Below are 13,316 nucleotides of genomic sequence, written 5' to 3' on the forward strand. Positions count from 1 at the left end.
ATATAGGCAGTAAGTGGAAACACTTGAGGTGACACCAAGATGTCTTTTGTGACTCTGAGACAGCGCGGAGTCCTCTACACACAGTAACCAGCTTTAAAAATAGAAACAGCGGAACTACTTTCAACAAAACTTGCAACACAGGAAGTGAATGAAATTCCATTTAACTATTACTGGCTCAACAGAAGTCACCTCACAAAGCCATGCAGGGCCGCTGCTCTCTGACATCGACAGCACTTCCACAAGCCAACTGATATAGCAGAACAGCAAACCAGACGTTTTAGAATCAGCAAATAATTTGCTGGTACTAAAGAATTTTACACCATCAGCTAATGCTACATTGATTTTGTAGACCTTTGGGAAAAAGGAAACAAGCACATAACGTTTATCACCTCTTGTTAATTGCCAACTCCCTCCCTCACCCTTTTTTACCAATTAATTATGTCTACAGCCAAAAATGTAGTAAACTGGTGAAAGGCATTCGCTGCATGCAGTACTTCTTTCCATTCTAACGGTTTTTAAACAGTACCAATCGTAGCTTTAAAGAAGCAAGAAATTCTATAGGCTAATTCCTTTATCAGGGCTTTAGAGATTACAGGACAGAACTATTACACAAAATAGACACGTTTCCTTACACTCCTGTGAATCCTGGCACTTTTCAACTCACACACTTATGTATTTAAATACCTTGAGTTCTATAAGTAAATGCCAATCGGTTTAAAGTGTCACACAAAAGGTAGAGCAGACCACAAACCTTCGGCATACTCATACGGTTATGCGGATGGATATATTGCTCCAAACTGTTGGGAAGGAGCTGGCTGAGCTTTGTTCAGTACCCTCCAGCAAGCTGAGGCGTTTTCCAACACCACCTTATAGTTCAGAAAAGCTTCCACGCACCAAAACACAACCTGTTTTCAGGTTGAAAAGGCCATGAATGCAGGCTTCGAATTCCAAAACACGGCATCTTGGCCCTTAATACACAAGCCAAGCACCCCAGGAACACGGCACAGTTGCCAAGCAGTAACGCATTTTTGCCAGCATGGAGAAATGTATCCACATTTCAAATTACTACGAACTAAACGGCACACTTGCGCTTTCATCCACAACATCGAGTCCATAGAGTTAGTCCTCTATAAAACTCTACAATTTTATAGGCTCTGAGAGCAAAGAACAACAAAAAAATTGTACTACTTTATTATCCGAAAGTGTACATTGCCTATAAATTGATTTTCAAGACAGTGGTGCGATTTTTGACGGAAAGGAAACTAAAATAAGTGCAAGCTTATGCCAATTACGCTAAATGTTACTTAAGTTCCACAACTAGCAATTTAAATCCAAATTTAAAAGAAATAATTCGCATTCCTCTCCCCAACAACATTTAAATGATAATGAATTTCTGCTTGGGTAATAAGCAGTTAGTTAGTGTTCATATGCTGAAGCCTGGCAGGGAAACCTTTCTTGTGGGCAGCTTTGGAGCCAGTTCTTTTCTTTACGATGTTCTAATTTAAATGCAGATGTAGACTCCACACTAGTGGGTTTTGTTTAACAAGAACCCAAGTCTTGGCTGTATTGGGAGGAAGTGCCGAGAGGACCCGCAGACACACGCACCGCTCGAGCCCCACAGTTCATACCGTCTCTTTTCACTGGACAGGAGTACGTGCGAGCACTCTAAAATATGAGATTAGAACACTATCCCCGCCCCCCCTCCTCCCAGAGGGCTCTTCTAGCACAAGTGTTTTCCAACTTTTTCCTCTTTAAAAATATATATATTTTTTTTTTCCCCAAGACATTCTTCATGCATTTCCTTCCCCTTTAGAGATATGCATGGTCATTTCCAGTAGACATTAAATATTGGTAGCTTTTTCCTGAGTAAATGACTAAGTCTTCACATTGGAGCTGGAGAAGAATGTGAAATCCTGCTGAGCCAGCATCCCATGAGGCTATTGTCAGAAAGACAACAGTTAAATACAGACGAGCTTCCCAAACCTTTTTCGCAACTCCATGTTCTACAGCCATGGTTTATGATATTCCCTGCCTCTCCCTATTTTCTCCTCTACACATGTTAGTTTTGTTAAGCAGGTTTGTTAACAGTTTGTTTTCCACGAGTAAAATCACTTGTGCTGTTTCCTAAGCATCCAGTCCACATCCCGAGCGACTATTCTCCTCACCCGTCCACCCAACCCCGACCCCCCAGCTTCCACAGCTGCATTCTCATGTGGAAACACTCGCAGTGGGCTGATTTTATTTACAAAATAAGTTTTCTGGACTTTTCCTCATAATAAACTGCTTTAACATAAGCAGTAAATTTGATTCACTGGTGGGAAAAAGGACTCTTGAGGCTAACCCATCCTTTCCAAAGTAACAGTCTACTGATCAACAAGCTATTTTTCTCTCCTGCCACATAAAGTATAAGCTATTTACACAACTGCAAAAAAGCTGCTGCAATGAGAAATGTATGTAGTGGGCAAAACTGAAGAATGACAGCTCTTCTGTGCAAGGAAGAGGCCTGGAGAAGCAAAACCTTTCTGCAGCAGAAACAACACTTGGACTTAAATCTCTTCAAAGTCTGTTTTCATGTACAGACAACGTAACAACCAGCAGATATTTGTTCCAGCTCTTGTTCAATTTATATGGTAAATATTTGAAAACATTTCTCGCCGTTACCTAGGCTGAGAGTTCTCCTCGTACATCCGCTCCTTCCCCTCCTTGAAGAGGCTGATGGTCTGCTTGGTTTTCTTCATCAGGTTCTCCATGAACACGCGGAAATACTCGTTTTCTCCCAGGGTCTCCATCTTCCCCTCGTAGCGTGACAGGATGGTTCGGAGATGCTGGTAGGTATCAGGCAGCAGGTCTAGGATATAGGGTGGGCTGTTCTTCAACGCCAGTTTCGGGTTCTGACACAAACGCACCACCTACGGTTAACGAAGAAAATACCATCTTGAAAACTTAACAACAGCAAGTAGCGATCAGTCACTTCAACACAACACACTGAAATGTTCACTCTCAACAATCCGCTGGTGTTGTTTAAGCCCAGCAACCGTAACATAATCCAGTCTATGGACCGAAGTGCACGCAGACTGATGAAACTCAACGCACATATTATATTTCACGAGGTTGCGTTTCACTCCAAGTGCATTTTCAAAAACGGAATTCGGGAAAATTCAACATGGAGTTTGTGAATGGCAAGGAAGTAACTTAGGACATACATGGCTAGCACTTCCTACCACATTTCAGGCTCTTAACATGCCCATAGACAGAACTTTACCTGCCTAACTGCCCCGATTTTGGCTGCAAAAGTGACTATTCGCAGCAACCCATATATTTGGGACAAATATGCCCACTGCTGCAGATATTACTGACGCTAGTAAATGTTCCCAGGCTGAAAATCTTTTGAAGGCAACAATGCTACAAGAATCTCTTTTTCTTCCTCCTTGAATACCTACAAGGACTAAGAGGAACCATGGATTTGATGGATGACAATAACCATCAAGAAAGAATGAATGCAAAGGCATTTTTCTGTGCAAGAAAAACAAATAAGCTGGAGCACAATGGGAACAGTGAGGGAAGTCGGGGTGAAAGTTTAGTGCACAAGAACTTGTGTCCCCAGTTACACGTCAACTTTGCTTCTAACTTCTGTTAGATAAATCTCATAGCAAATTAGATTATTCGCAATCATTTCTGGGGGTTTATTGTGGTTTTGGTTTTGTTGGGTCTTGTGGGTTTTTTTTAGTAACAACACACCCACAGTGACACTAGTAATTAGATTAAAGGGTTATTAGATGACCGCAACCTGTCTTCCACTTGGCATACAACTAAACATCTAATTTCTCTTCCTTCCCATCGACATGTTCTCTATTTATTATTTTAGCAGCGAGATCACATAATCTCGAGGACCTTGAATCTATCAAGGAAATTTTTGCCATATGCAGCGAATGTATTGGATCATCAATAAAATAGCTGCATTTTTAGGCATTTAATAATTTTGCATTACGTTGTTAAGGCACAAATAACAAGTAGAAGATTCCTGCTCAGATCTCACTAACAATACAAGTGTTATACCTGCACACGAACAAATAAAGATGCAGGATGAACGTAATATAGGTCTTTAGTGTACATTAATGTAGAGCTTATGTGACAAAAGTTCATGATAGTAAGTTTATGTGATAGGGGACAATAAAGGAAGTGACTTCACCACCCACCACAGCCAAAATTTTCCATTATCTAGACTGAGCAAATAAGAGGGAGATACAACGGCCAAGTGGCAATCTCAAAAACGGCAGTTATAAAAGCACACGAATGGGGTCTGAAGCTAACGACACGGCTGGGTATAAAGGTATTACAGATATCACAGAGTACTACTGCAGAACGCAAAGCTTAAGGGAAGTGGATAACAACAGGTAAAAGAATAATCCAACATCCTTTTGTAGTGCATCACTTCCACAAAATCTTGTGAAACCTTAAAGAGGAATCGACCAGTTCCCTACAACGTACACTTAAAAACCGACTTCCCTTAAACACATTCATGTTGATGGTAAACAAAGTCATTTATTCTAAAACGGTGCCTTAGCATTTAACTCTGCCGTTCAGGGTATATGCAGAAAGCAACCTTGTCAGTTAAGTGACATCTCCAGTTACACCTGACTTAGATTAGTGCTTCTAATAGGAGCTGACTGAGAAGGACTCTGTTCCAGTGAAGAGAAGGGCAGCCCAGAGCATCAAACCTCAGGCAGAAAAATCTGACTGCCATTCAAAGAACTACATGCCCAAAAAAGCCCCCGCAAGAATACATGGGGAAAGCAAACAAACAAACTACCAGAATTTTCCTTCCGTTTCGGAGAGACTGCCAAGGATTAGAAGGTCTAGATAAGGAGATGGATCATCAGCCAACTGACTTATCCAATTGATTCTGATGCCTCAACTGCTGTTCCTTGGAGCCCGTGAACATTGTACAATGAACCATATCAACAAATTGAGTCAACACGTTTGTTCCCCCAATAAAACAAGTTTCACTATGCAGCATAAACAGGCTCTAAATATCCTCCCCAGATGCAGCTGAATTATGTTATACATAGCAAAATCCTTTCTTCAACAGAAATTGTTTATTGCATGGTGAGTTTAAAGCCTTAATAAAAACACAGTCAGCTCTTAGGAGGAAGCCACATTAATCAAGCATAGAAGTCAGAGTATGCGCTTCTCAGTCAGCTGTAACAGAAAACAGTTTGGCTGTTACCCTTTGAACATACCCAGCTATAGAAGCAGCAGACTCGCCTGTGTCAGGAACGTAACAAACTTCAATAACAATTAGAAGCATTTCCTCACAGCAGAGGCGAGTTCTGCAAACCACTCATTCTCACAGCCTCCGTAAATAACTTCCCAAGAAGCGACCTGCTAACAATGAACAGCAAGGCCAAACCTGCTGCCATTTGATTATCAAATGAGCTTCTTTATTTACCAAGTAGACCAAAAGTAGCTAAGATAAGCACTTAAACCACGCAACTAGGAACTGCTGCCTCTTGAGCAAAACTCGGTTGGTTTGTAAGACAGCAGCAAGAGTCGCATTGTGCTTGTTTCTCTCCACATGCACTTGCAGCACCACATCAGCATCAAAAGCAACGTTCCCAGGGCTGGGACCCGCTGCCAGCTCCCCTGCCCTCCACAGGGACCGGCAGCTGGAAGGAAAATGACCAAAAAGCAGCAAGTATTTCTGAGTAGGTGTGATGGCAACAAACACAAGCAATCCATGTTTCCAAACTCTTATCCAAACTTAAAGCTGGCCTGGCTTATGCTTCATTCTCTCCGGAACAAGCCTTTTACAGAGACACTTGAGCTTTTGGAAATACCAACAAAGCTTTTCGAGCTTAGCACAAGGATTCCAAGAGGTCGGCCTGTGAAGAACCCTAAAAAGTGACTTCACTAATTTTCACTTTCCAAACTCAATAGGACAAACCAATCAAACCCCAGTTTCCTCCCTAAGTTTTGAAGAAATAAACCGTTTTCTCATCTCTTACACAGAATTTCTAGGCCTGGAATCAAATCTCTGCCCTCAAGATTCTGCAGCTTGCCTTGACTGATCTCTGAATTGAAAATACTTCTCTTCAGCACCACTTCGTTAGGTTTGCACAAATAGAGGAATGGGGTAGCCAGCGTAGGAAAGCAGTGACATGATATAGGGAGTGCTGTCACAGGAACAACCTGAGACACAGCGCAAGAACCCCTTTAAATACTGCAGGCAGGTAATGTAGTTGGATTAGGTACATGTTAGTAGAAGCAAGGAAGAAGCATTCAGGAAAAATAGCTAACTTCTTCACTGAAATCACATCTCATCTCATCTTAAGCCAAGAGCAAAAAAAAATCTACTTGAGCTTCTCTTACCTCCTGCTGAATTTGTATTTGGGCTCTTTTCTGCTCACAATGAGGGTGACCTACAGTGGCATTTCTCTGTAGCAGTTTTGGAAACGGAACAGCATCAGTAGGCTGTTTAGAGAAGCTTTATGTCAAAGCTCATCCTCCTCCTCCATGTCTCACTACATATACGCTGCCAATCTCCTGCTACATCCCTTATACCTCATCCTGAGCAGCTCAGGACCGCACCACCTATTCTTCAAATACCATCCACAGCAGCAAAGCCAAGTGGTCTGCATCACCTGCTGCCCACATCACATCTGCAAGAACTGATTTGTAATCTCATCCTCATCATTTTCACCAGCCAATACACCAAATGTTTTCTCATACTAAGCAGTGCTTTATTTGCTGAAGACAGCGATGAGATGAGCAAGCACAATAAAAACAAACTAAGAGCAGTTCCTCCTACTTGAAGCAATCTACACACTTTACTATGTTTAGGACACTGCAAGTAAATGACTTTGCTGTTTGTCACTGCAAGCTAACAGGCTCACAAGACATCTAACGTGTGCAGCTCTATTCCGCGGATAAATACATAAATGTCACCTAATTCAGCTGAAGGTGAACATCCTGCTGCACAGTGCTGAAAAGGCCTATTCTTGGTCCATAATATATGTGACCACACGTAACTGCAGAGAGGCTGGTTAGTACTGACAAAAATTAGAACCTCAGGCGTAAGAATCTGAAAGACAGGAATATATCAGGCAGCTTATGGAGAACATTATGGGTAAAATATTTGCATAGGAAACTCATCAGTCACATCTGAAAACAGAGATGCACAAATGCTTTGACAACACCAGCTAATTATGCAGACTAACCAATCAGGTTGTGAATGCACCGTATGCACACAGATACAGCACACGTTTCTGAAAGGCAAACACATCATCTATTAAACATGCACACGAGTGGCATTTTTTATTTGCAACAGTAATTTTGTTTACTTGGCCCAGAAAACTAACCCATTTTCAACAACTTCCTTTAGCCCTTCTCACCACTGGTTTCACAAGCACAGTTTTGCCTGTCAGTTTGCTACCCTAAAAAGATATCTGATTCAGAGGCGTTCTCCTAAGTGTGCGTAAGCATAACCAAGGTCTAACTGAAATCTGAAAGGCTTTTCACAGCCAGATCTTTCCTCCTGTACAAATGAGACTCAATAACTAACTCTGTAAGACCTCAAAAATTAAGCCTACATCTAAAAGCTTTTGAACGCTGCCCATGAGCAAAACTATGAAGTCAGTGCATGTTTAAAAGAGGTTACTTTAACTTGTGACAAATACAATAGTAGCCGTGGCTTTTCTGTCAGTGATACCATGGTGTAGATGGGCTATGGAGATCTGAAGCTGTGAAAGTATATCCCCCAAAAACCATCCCACTGCAAGGTAATCCAAGTTTTACTTAGGCCGACCTTTTCCTTTGAACAGATCAGGTTATGAGGTCAAACACAGGTTGACATTCACAACTATATCACATGCACCAGAATGAAGATGTGCATTCTTACAAGTTGTATGTACAAGAGGATCACGTTTCCACGCTCAAACTACCTTTCCCACATTCGCACTTATGCTTGCCCTCAATGTTTTCAAGAGGGCCACTGGCACTTCTCAAAAGACTTTTATCTTTATCCCAATTTCTCTCTGTAGAAGGCGATCAAAGCTCATCACAAGCACACCAGGGCACAACTATAAACCATGTCTTCTGTTGAGCCAGCCAACACAAAGTGATTTCTTGGCATGAACATAATTTAATATGTCTTTTAAAAAGTCATCTACTCTGCCTGCTTTAGCATTTACTGCAGGAGATTCAGACACTGCATGCATAAACAATGCAGTGAAAAGCAAAAGGAAAGTGGAAATGCATAAGCCTGCAGGGTAATTGGATGAGGTATGCCCACCAGCCCAGCCTGCTCTGCTCCCAGAGGGGAAGCAGCTGAGGAGGTGACATGCCCCAAGGGCTGCAGGCACCTTTGGCGATGCTCTTACTCTGCACTACTTTTAGGGCCCTGAATCCAGCATTATGACATGCACTGCACATTTCAGAATTCAACATGTCAAGCCTAGCCTCGTTTCTCAGAGCTGAACAGCAATAACATTAGAAAATCAATCCAAACCCTGTGAAAAACGTTAGAAGACTTTTATTTTATGCCCACTTACTGGATGACTCCATAAATAACGCTAGCATCCACTACAGCTCACCAGGATTTCTTAAAACAATGGATTTACCAACACACCTAGCCAGGCTGGTAAATAATTTGCCATACCCCATCATACCAGCAGGCCAAAAGGTCTGGTGTCCAGCCCCCGGCAATAGCCATTTCCTGGCGTTTTAAAAGGTGGAGGAGGGGACAGCCTTAATGACCCCAGAGTGCAGTGCCCCGCAGAAGGCATGGGGCTGGAAGGTGGCCTTTCCAACTCCCATACCACAGGTTTTTGTTGTTTAACATTACATTTTGTACTTCTTATATGCAAAGGGTTTTATTCAGACCTTTACCAGGCTCCCAGTTTTAAGGAAAGGCTTTGTACTGAGCTCAGTAATACATCCTTATTCATTCAGAAAAGAATGACCTGAACTGCCACAAGGCACATGCTCAGCCTCATCATCCAGTACCCACACACCAGGGTCTATTGCAGGCTGAGGCTCATCTTCAGACAAGCAAGTCCTAGATTCCTCCCTCATACACAGGTAGGACCTGCTGACACTACCAGGATGCACCTGCAGCTCCCCAGCAGGCTCTACCCATAGCCAGCCTCTCCCCCACCAGCACCACCAGTGCCCACCCCAGCATCTACAGGAATATGATGGTACAAACCCCAGATCCTCTTGAGCATCCTCCACCCCAAATCTTCCCCTCTTTCTCCAACCTGTTCCCCCCACAGCCCTGCACAGAGCTCATCCCTTGCAGCGCTGCTGTTCACCCTCCACGCTTTCCAATCTTCACGTCCCACTCCCACCCTGCCCCTGGCCTCTCCTCCACTGTGCATCCTTCTGCCAGCTCCGGCATCCTTCCTCCCAAAACGCTGCATCCTATTCTCTGCCCCTACATCTCTCGCCCCCCACTCAAGCATTTCCCCCCAGCCCCACCCCGGCCCATACAGCTCTGTCTCCGCCAGCCAGCCCTGCAGACCCTGCAGCTCCCGGCTGACCCTGCCCCACAGGGCCACGCCACCGCCCCGCACCCTTCAGCCCACCCCTACCCCAACCCCACACAGCTTTATCCCCCCTGTCCCCCACTGCCCTACCCCAATCCCGACCCTGCCTCCCCAAGTGTTTCAGCCCAGCCCCCCACGACTCCAGGCCCTCAGCAGCCCCTCTACCCAGCCCGAAGCCCCTCGCCCCAGCCCCACCTGAACACACAGGGCCCGCTGCCGCCCCAGCCCGCTCCCCCAGAGCCGCCCCACAGCCCTGCTCGCCCGCCCGAGGCGGCCCAACGCTCCCGCCGGGCCCACCTTGTCCATGAGCTTCCAACACTTCTCCACCATCTTCTTGTCCACGGTGCCGGGCTGGTGCGGGCCGAGGTGGTGGTGGTGCGGCTGGAAGGCGTCCTTCATCAGCCCGATCAGCCCCCCGGGGCCCTTCTTCAGCGGCGCCGACATGAGGGCGACGCGGGGGCGGCCGTGAGCGCGCCCTCACCCAGCCCGTCGCCCCCGTCCGGCACCGGGCCGCGGCCCTGCAGGACAAGCGGGCGTGGGGGCGCTCCCGCGGGCAGGGCCGGGCCGGGCAGGCGGCGGCAGCGGGAGCCACGGGCGGTGGCGGCGGCGGGGGCGCCCGGCTACAGCGACGCTCCGCCCTCCGCCCCGGCCACGCCGCGCGCTGATTGGCCAGCCGCCCCTCCGCGAGCCCGGAACCGCCCCGTCCGCCGGGGAGGAGCCGGCGCCGATTGGTCGACGCCCTCTCCTGGAGGGGGGAGTAGAGGGGCTAGGGGCGGTGCGGCGGCGAGGTTCCGTCCCGCCGCGCCAGCGCAGGCGCACGGCGGCGGTGAGGGCGGCACGGCGGCCATGTTTGGTGCGGGCGGGCGGGGCGCGGGGTGGGGCGGGGTCGCCGTGGGAATGGAAAGGGCGGCGCCCGGGACGCGCTGTCCCGATCTGGCCGCTGCCGGGGCGCGGAGCGCGGCGGGACAGTCCCGGGAGCGGTGGCGGATCGCTCGGGCGGAGCACCCGCCCGCGAGTCCCTTTCCCGGGCCCGCAGCGCCGGTTTCGGAGGTTTGCAAAACAGGGTCGTTTCCCCTTTCCAGCAGCTGGGTTCCCTTTTCTTCGATGCCCAGCCCGAAAACGGGGAAGCGGCGCCGGGAACTGCGTTCCGCCCCTGCCCCCGCCCTTCCCCCGCACCGGGTCGGCAAAACGTCCTCGCCCTGCGCGGCTTCACTCGCCGCAGCCGTGGGAATCCAAGAGCCGAACCCCCGTAGGGGCGAACACAGCACCCCAGACGGGAGCCCTCGGCCCCGGGGCCGCCAGCCACCGCTGCAGAGAAACCGGCCCCGACCCAGCCCGGCGCCCCCGGGACAGCACCCGAGCGCGCTGCCTGCGGTGCAGGGCGCAGCGGAACCCCGGGCACCGGCCCTGCTGCGGGGGCACAGCCCTCTCCTGCAGCTCTGCTCCTCTTTTCAGCTCTTTACCAGGCAGAAAAACACTTTATTTGTGCAAAACCAGCTGAGGCTGGTACAGCGCTGTGTCAGTCTCACAGCACAGGCTTCCTGTGTCAGTCTCACAGCACAGGCTTCAAGGAGGAAAGAAAACAAACTGGCAAATACTACAGTTTCGCCAGTGACACCTCAGGGAGTGTGAGCGCCCAGAGACTGGGCTCAGGCCTGAAAGCTGGACAGCACAGCCTCTGGGGAGCTGGGGTCCACACGGGAGATGAACCCCTTTGCTTCCCCTTCGCCACCGTCTCCTCCTGTCCCTGCCTTGGCTGCACGTGCACGTCATACATTGACCTGCTTGTGTCATGGCAAAGCACTGTGCTGCCCCACACCACAGCGGCTCCGGGGCTGCTTTCTTCCACAAATCTCTGCCCGGGACCCAGGCTCTGTTAGCTGATGGCTCATGATGGGTTCCTGTGCAGCACACAGCTTGCTGAGGTGTCAGATGAGCCGGACAAGTGGGAAGCAGCACGCAGCACTAGGTATAGCAAGGGAGTCTGGCATAGATTGGTTATAAAACTCCCTGTCTTGATTTTACTGCCTTTGGTAAATATTTCTGGGATGGGCGATTCCTTGTCTGGCTTTAATTACCTGGGCAAATTTTCCTAAGGATTATATTGACCTCAAATATGTCAACATTTATTGAGCCTGTGTTCCTGAGGCTTTTCCCATTAGATGCTAATGGATTCTGGCTAATAGTCAAGCCAGACTGACCACTGGAGGGTACCGTAGCCAGCTCCAGAATACCACAAGTACCTGGGGAGTGCGCTTGGGAGGGTTACACCAGTTTTGTCAAGCCAAAAGTAAAAATGACCATGGCCCCAAACCAGAGGGATCAAGGAACATGCTTGAGCAATTACATTCCCAACTATCTGCTTCTTTGGGCACGATTCACTCCGAGTCATGGCTATATTTATGTGTGAGACTTCAAGCAAAGGCTGCTTTTGCTTGGGATGTGTGCTCCCCTTCCCTCCTGTGTGTCCAATGCACCCCAGTTGCCTGCGCTCAGCACAGGCAGAGGAGACCACAGAGTCAGAGCCTTCTTTGCCTGTAAAAGTCATTGCCTCGCTGTTTCCGTTAGTGCTCAAGAAGGGGCTGATTTTAGTAGAGGTTTAGCCAGAGGTTTGCGGTCTTCGCCACATGCAAAACTCCGTGCTCATTTTCACTCTCCCACGCTCAACAGAGAGGTAAAAGTTTCCCTCCAGGGCTCCCTCCTGCCCCCACCCCGGCACTGTCACAGCCCTGCCAACCAGGGAAAGGGTGCACGCACCGTTGCTTCTGATGCGTCACCCTGCAAGGGGAGCCCTCAGGTCAGGCCTCGCTGGAGCCCCTGCCTGGACACAGGTGATGGGTTCCGAGTGCAGGGACCACCTGCTTGTGCTTCCTACAGTCACCACGTTTGTCCCCTTCTCCCTTCCCTGGCTCCCAAAAGGACCCAGCAATACCAGGAGCTGCAGAAGCAGACAGCAGCCCACAGCCTGTGCTTGGAGGTCGAGGTGAAGAGCCTGCAGGAACAGCTTGGTAGGGCTCCCCAATATGCCTGCCCCGCTCCGGTGGGTGGGGATGGGGTTCGCTCCAGGGTAGCAAAGTGCATTTTGGGTGGAGTGAGGGGAGATGGGAGTCATTCACCCTGTGCTCTCAGCACAGCAGGAACTGAAGGACAAAGCCTGACCCTGTTCCCAGGGTCATCCCCAACCTTGGGAGATGCTGACTGTACAGGCGATGCTGTGATCCCGCCCCTGTCCCAGAGCCCTCTGCCATACCAGGCTCCCGTGCCTATGTACTCAGAGTCCCCTGCATCTGTCCCTGCACCCGACAGCCACTGGGCTCTGGGAAAGCCAGCAGAGCCAGGAGGCTGCCACCCAGGCGCTAGCAGAGAGGGACAGGACCATCACTCAGCCGCAGAGCTCGGGGATGCACTGCTGAGTCACAGTCCTCTCCATAACATCACCCGCACCAGCAACAGTGTGGATTTGTCCTTTAATCGCACCCCGAGTGGGTGACACGGGAACAGTGCTATGGTGGGAAGCAGACACTCACTGCCCCCAGGTTCACAGACAGGATGAGAGGAGGAACACGAGTGAGATGTCCGTGCAGGTGCAGACCTGAGCCAACAGGCTGAGGGGTGAGGGGTTTCTGAGCACTCTCTTGGCCTCTGCTGCTCCCCTGCCCTTCACTCAGCAGCCATAAGGCCAGCCCTGGGCTGAGCCAAGCCTCAGGCTCCCCCTTCTCTGGGTCATGGTGTGGAGGGCAGTGCCTTGGCTCTCCTGAGATCTCCCAGAGC

General features: G+C 48.9%; 1 protein-coding gene across 1 annotated transcript in view; it reads right to left on the minus strand.

Moving 5' to 3' along the window:
- The window catches only part of CBL (Cbl proto-oncogene), a 32,843-nt gene extending 22,666 nt beyond the window's left edge, over positions 1 to 10,177 (minus strand). The window contains exons 1-2 of the mRNA XM_082070222.1: positions 9,843 to 10,177; positions 2,662 to 2,909 (exon numbers count right to left, since the gene is read on the minus strand). Coding sequence (XP_081926348.1) covers positions 2,662 to 2,909; positions 9,843 to 9,989 — 395 coding nt within the window. The 5' untranslated portion in view covers positions 9,990 to 10,177. The remainder of the gene's footprint in view (positions 1 to 2,661; positions 2,910 to 9,842) is intronic.
- Positions 10,178 to 13,316: the final 3,139 nt, after the last annotated feature.

Source organism: Streptopelia decaocto (genome assembly GCF_964273445.1).
Source record: "Streptopelia decaocto genome assembly, chromosome: 21".
NCBI lineage: Eukaryota > Metazoa > Chordata > Aves > Columbiformes > Columbidae > Streptopelia > Streptopelia decaocto.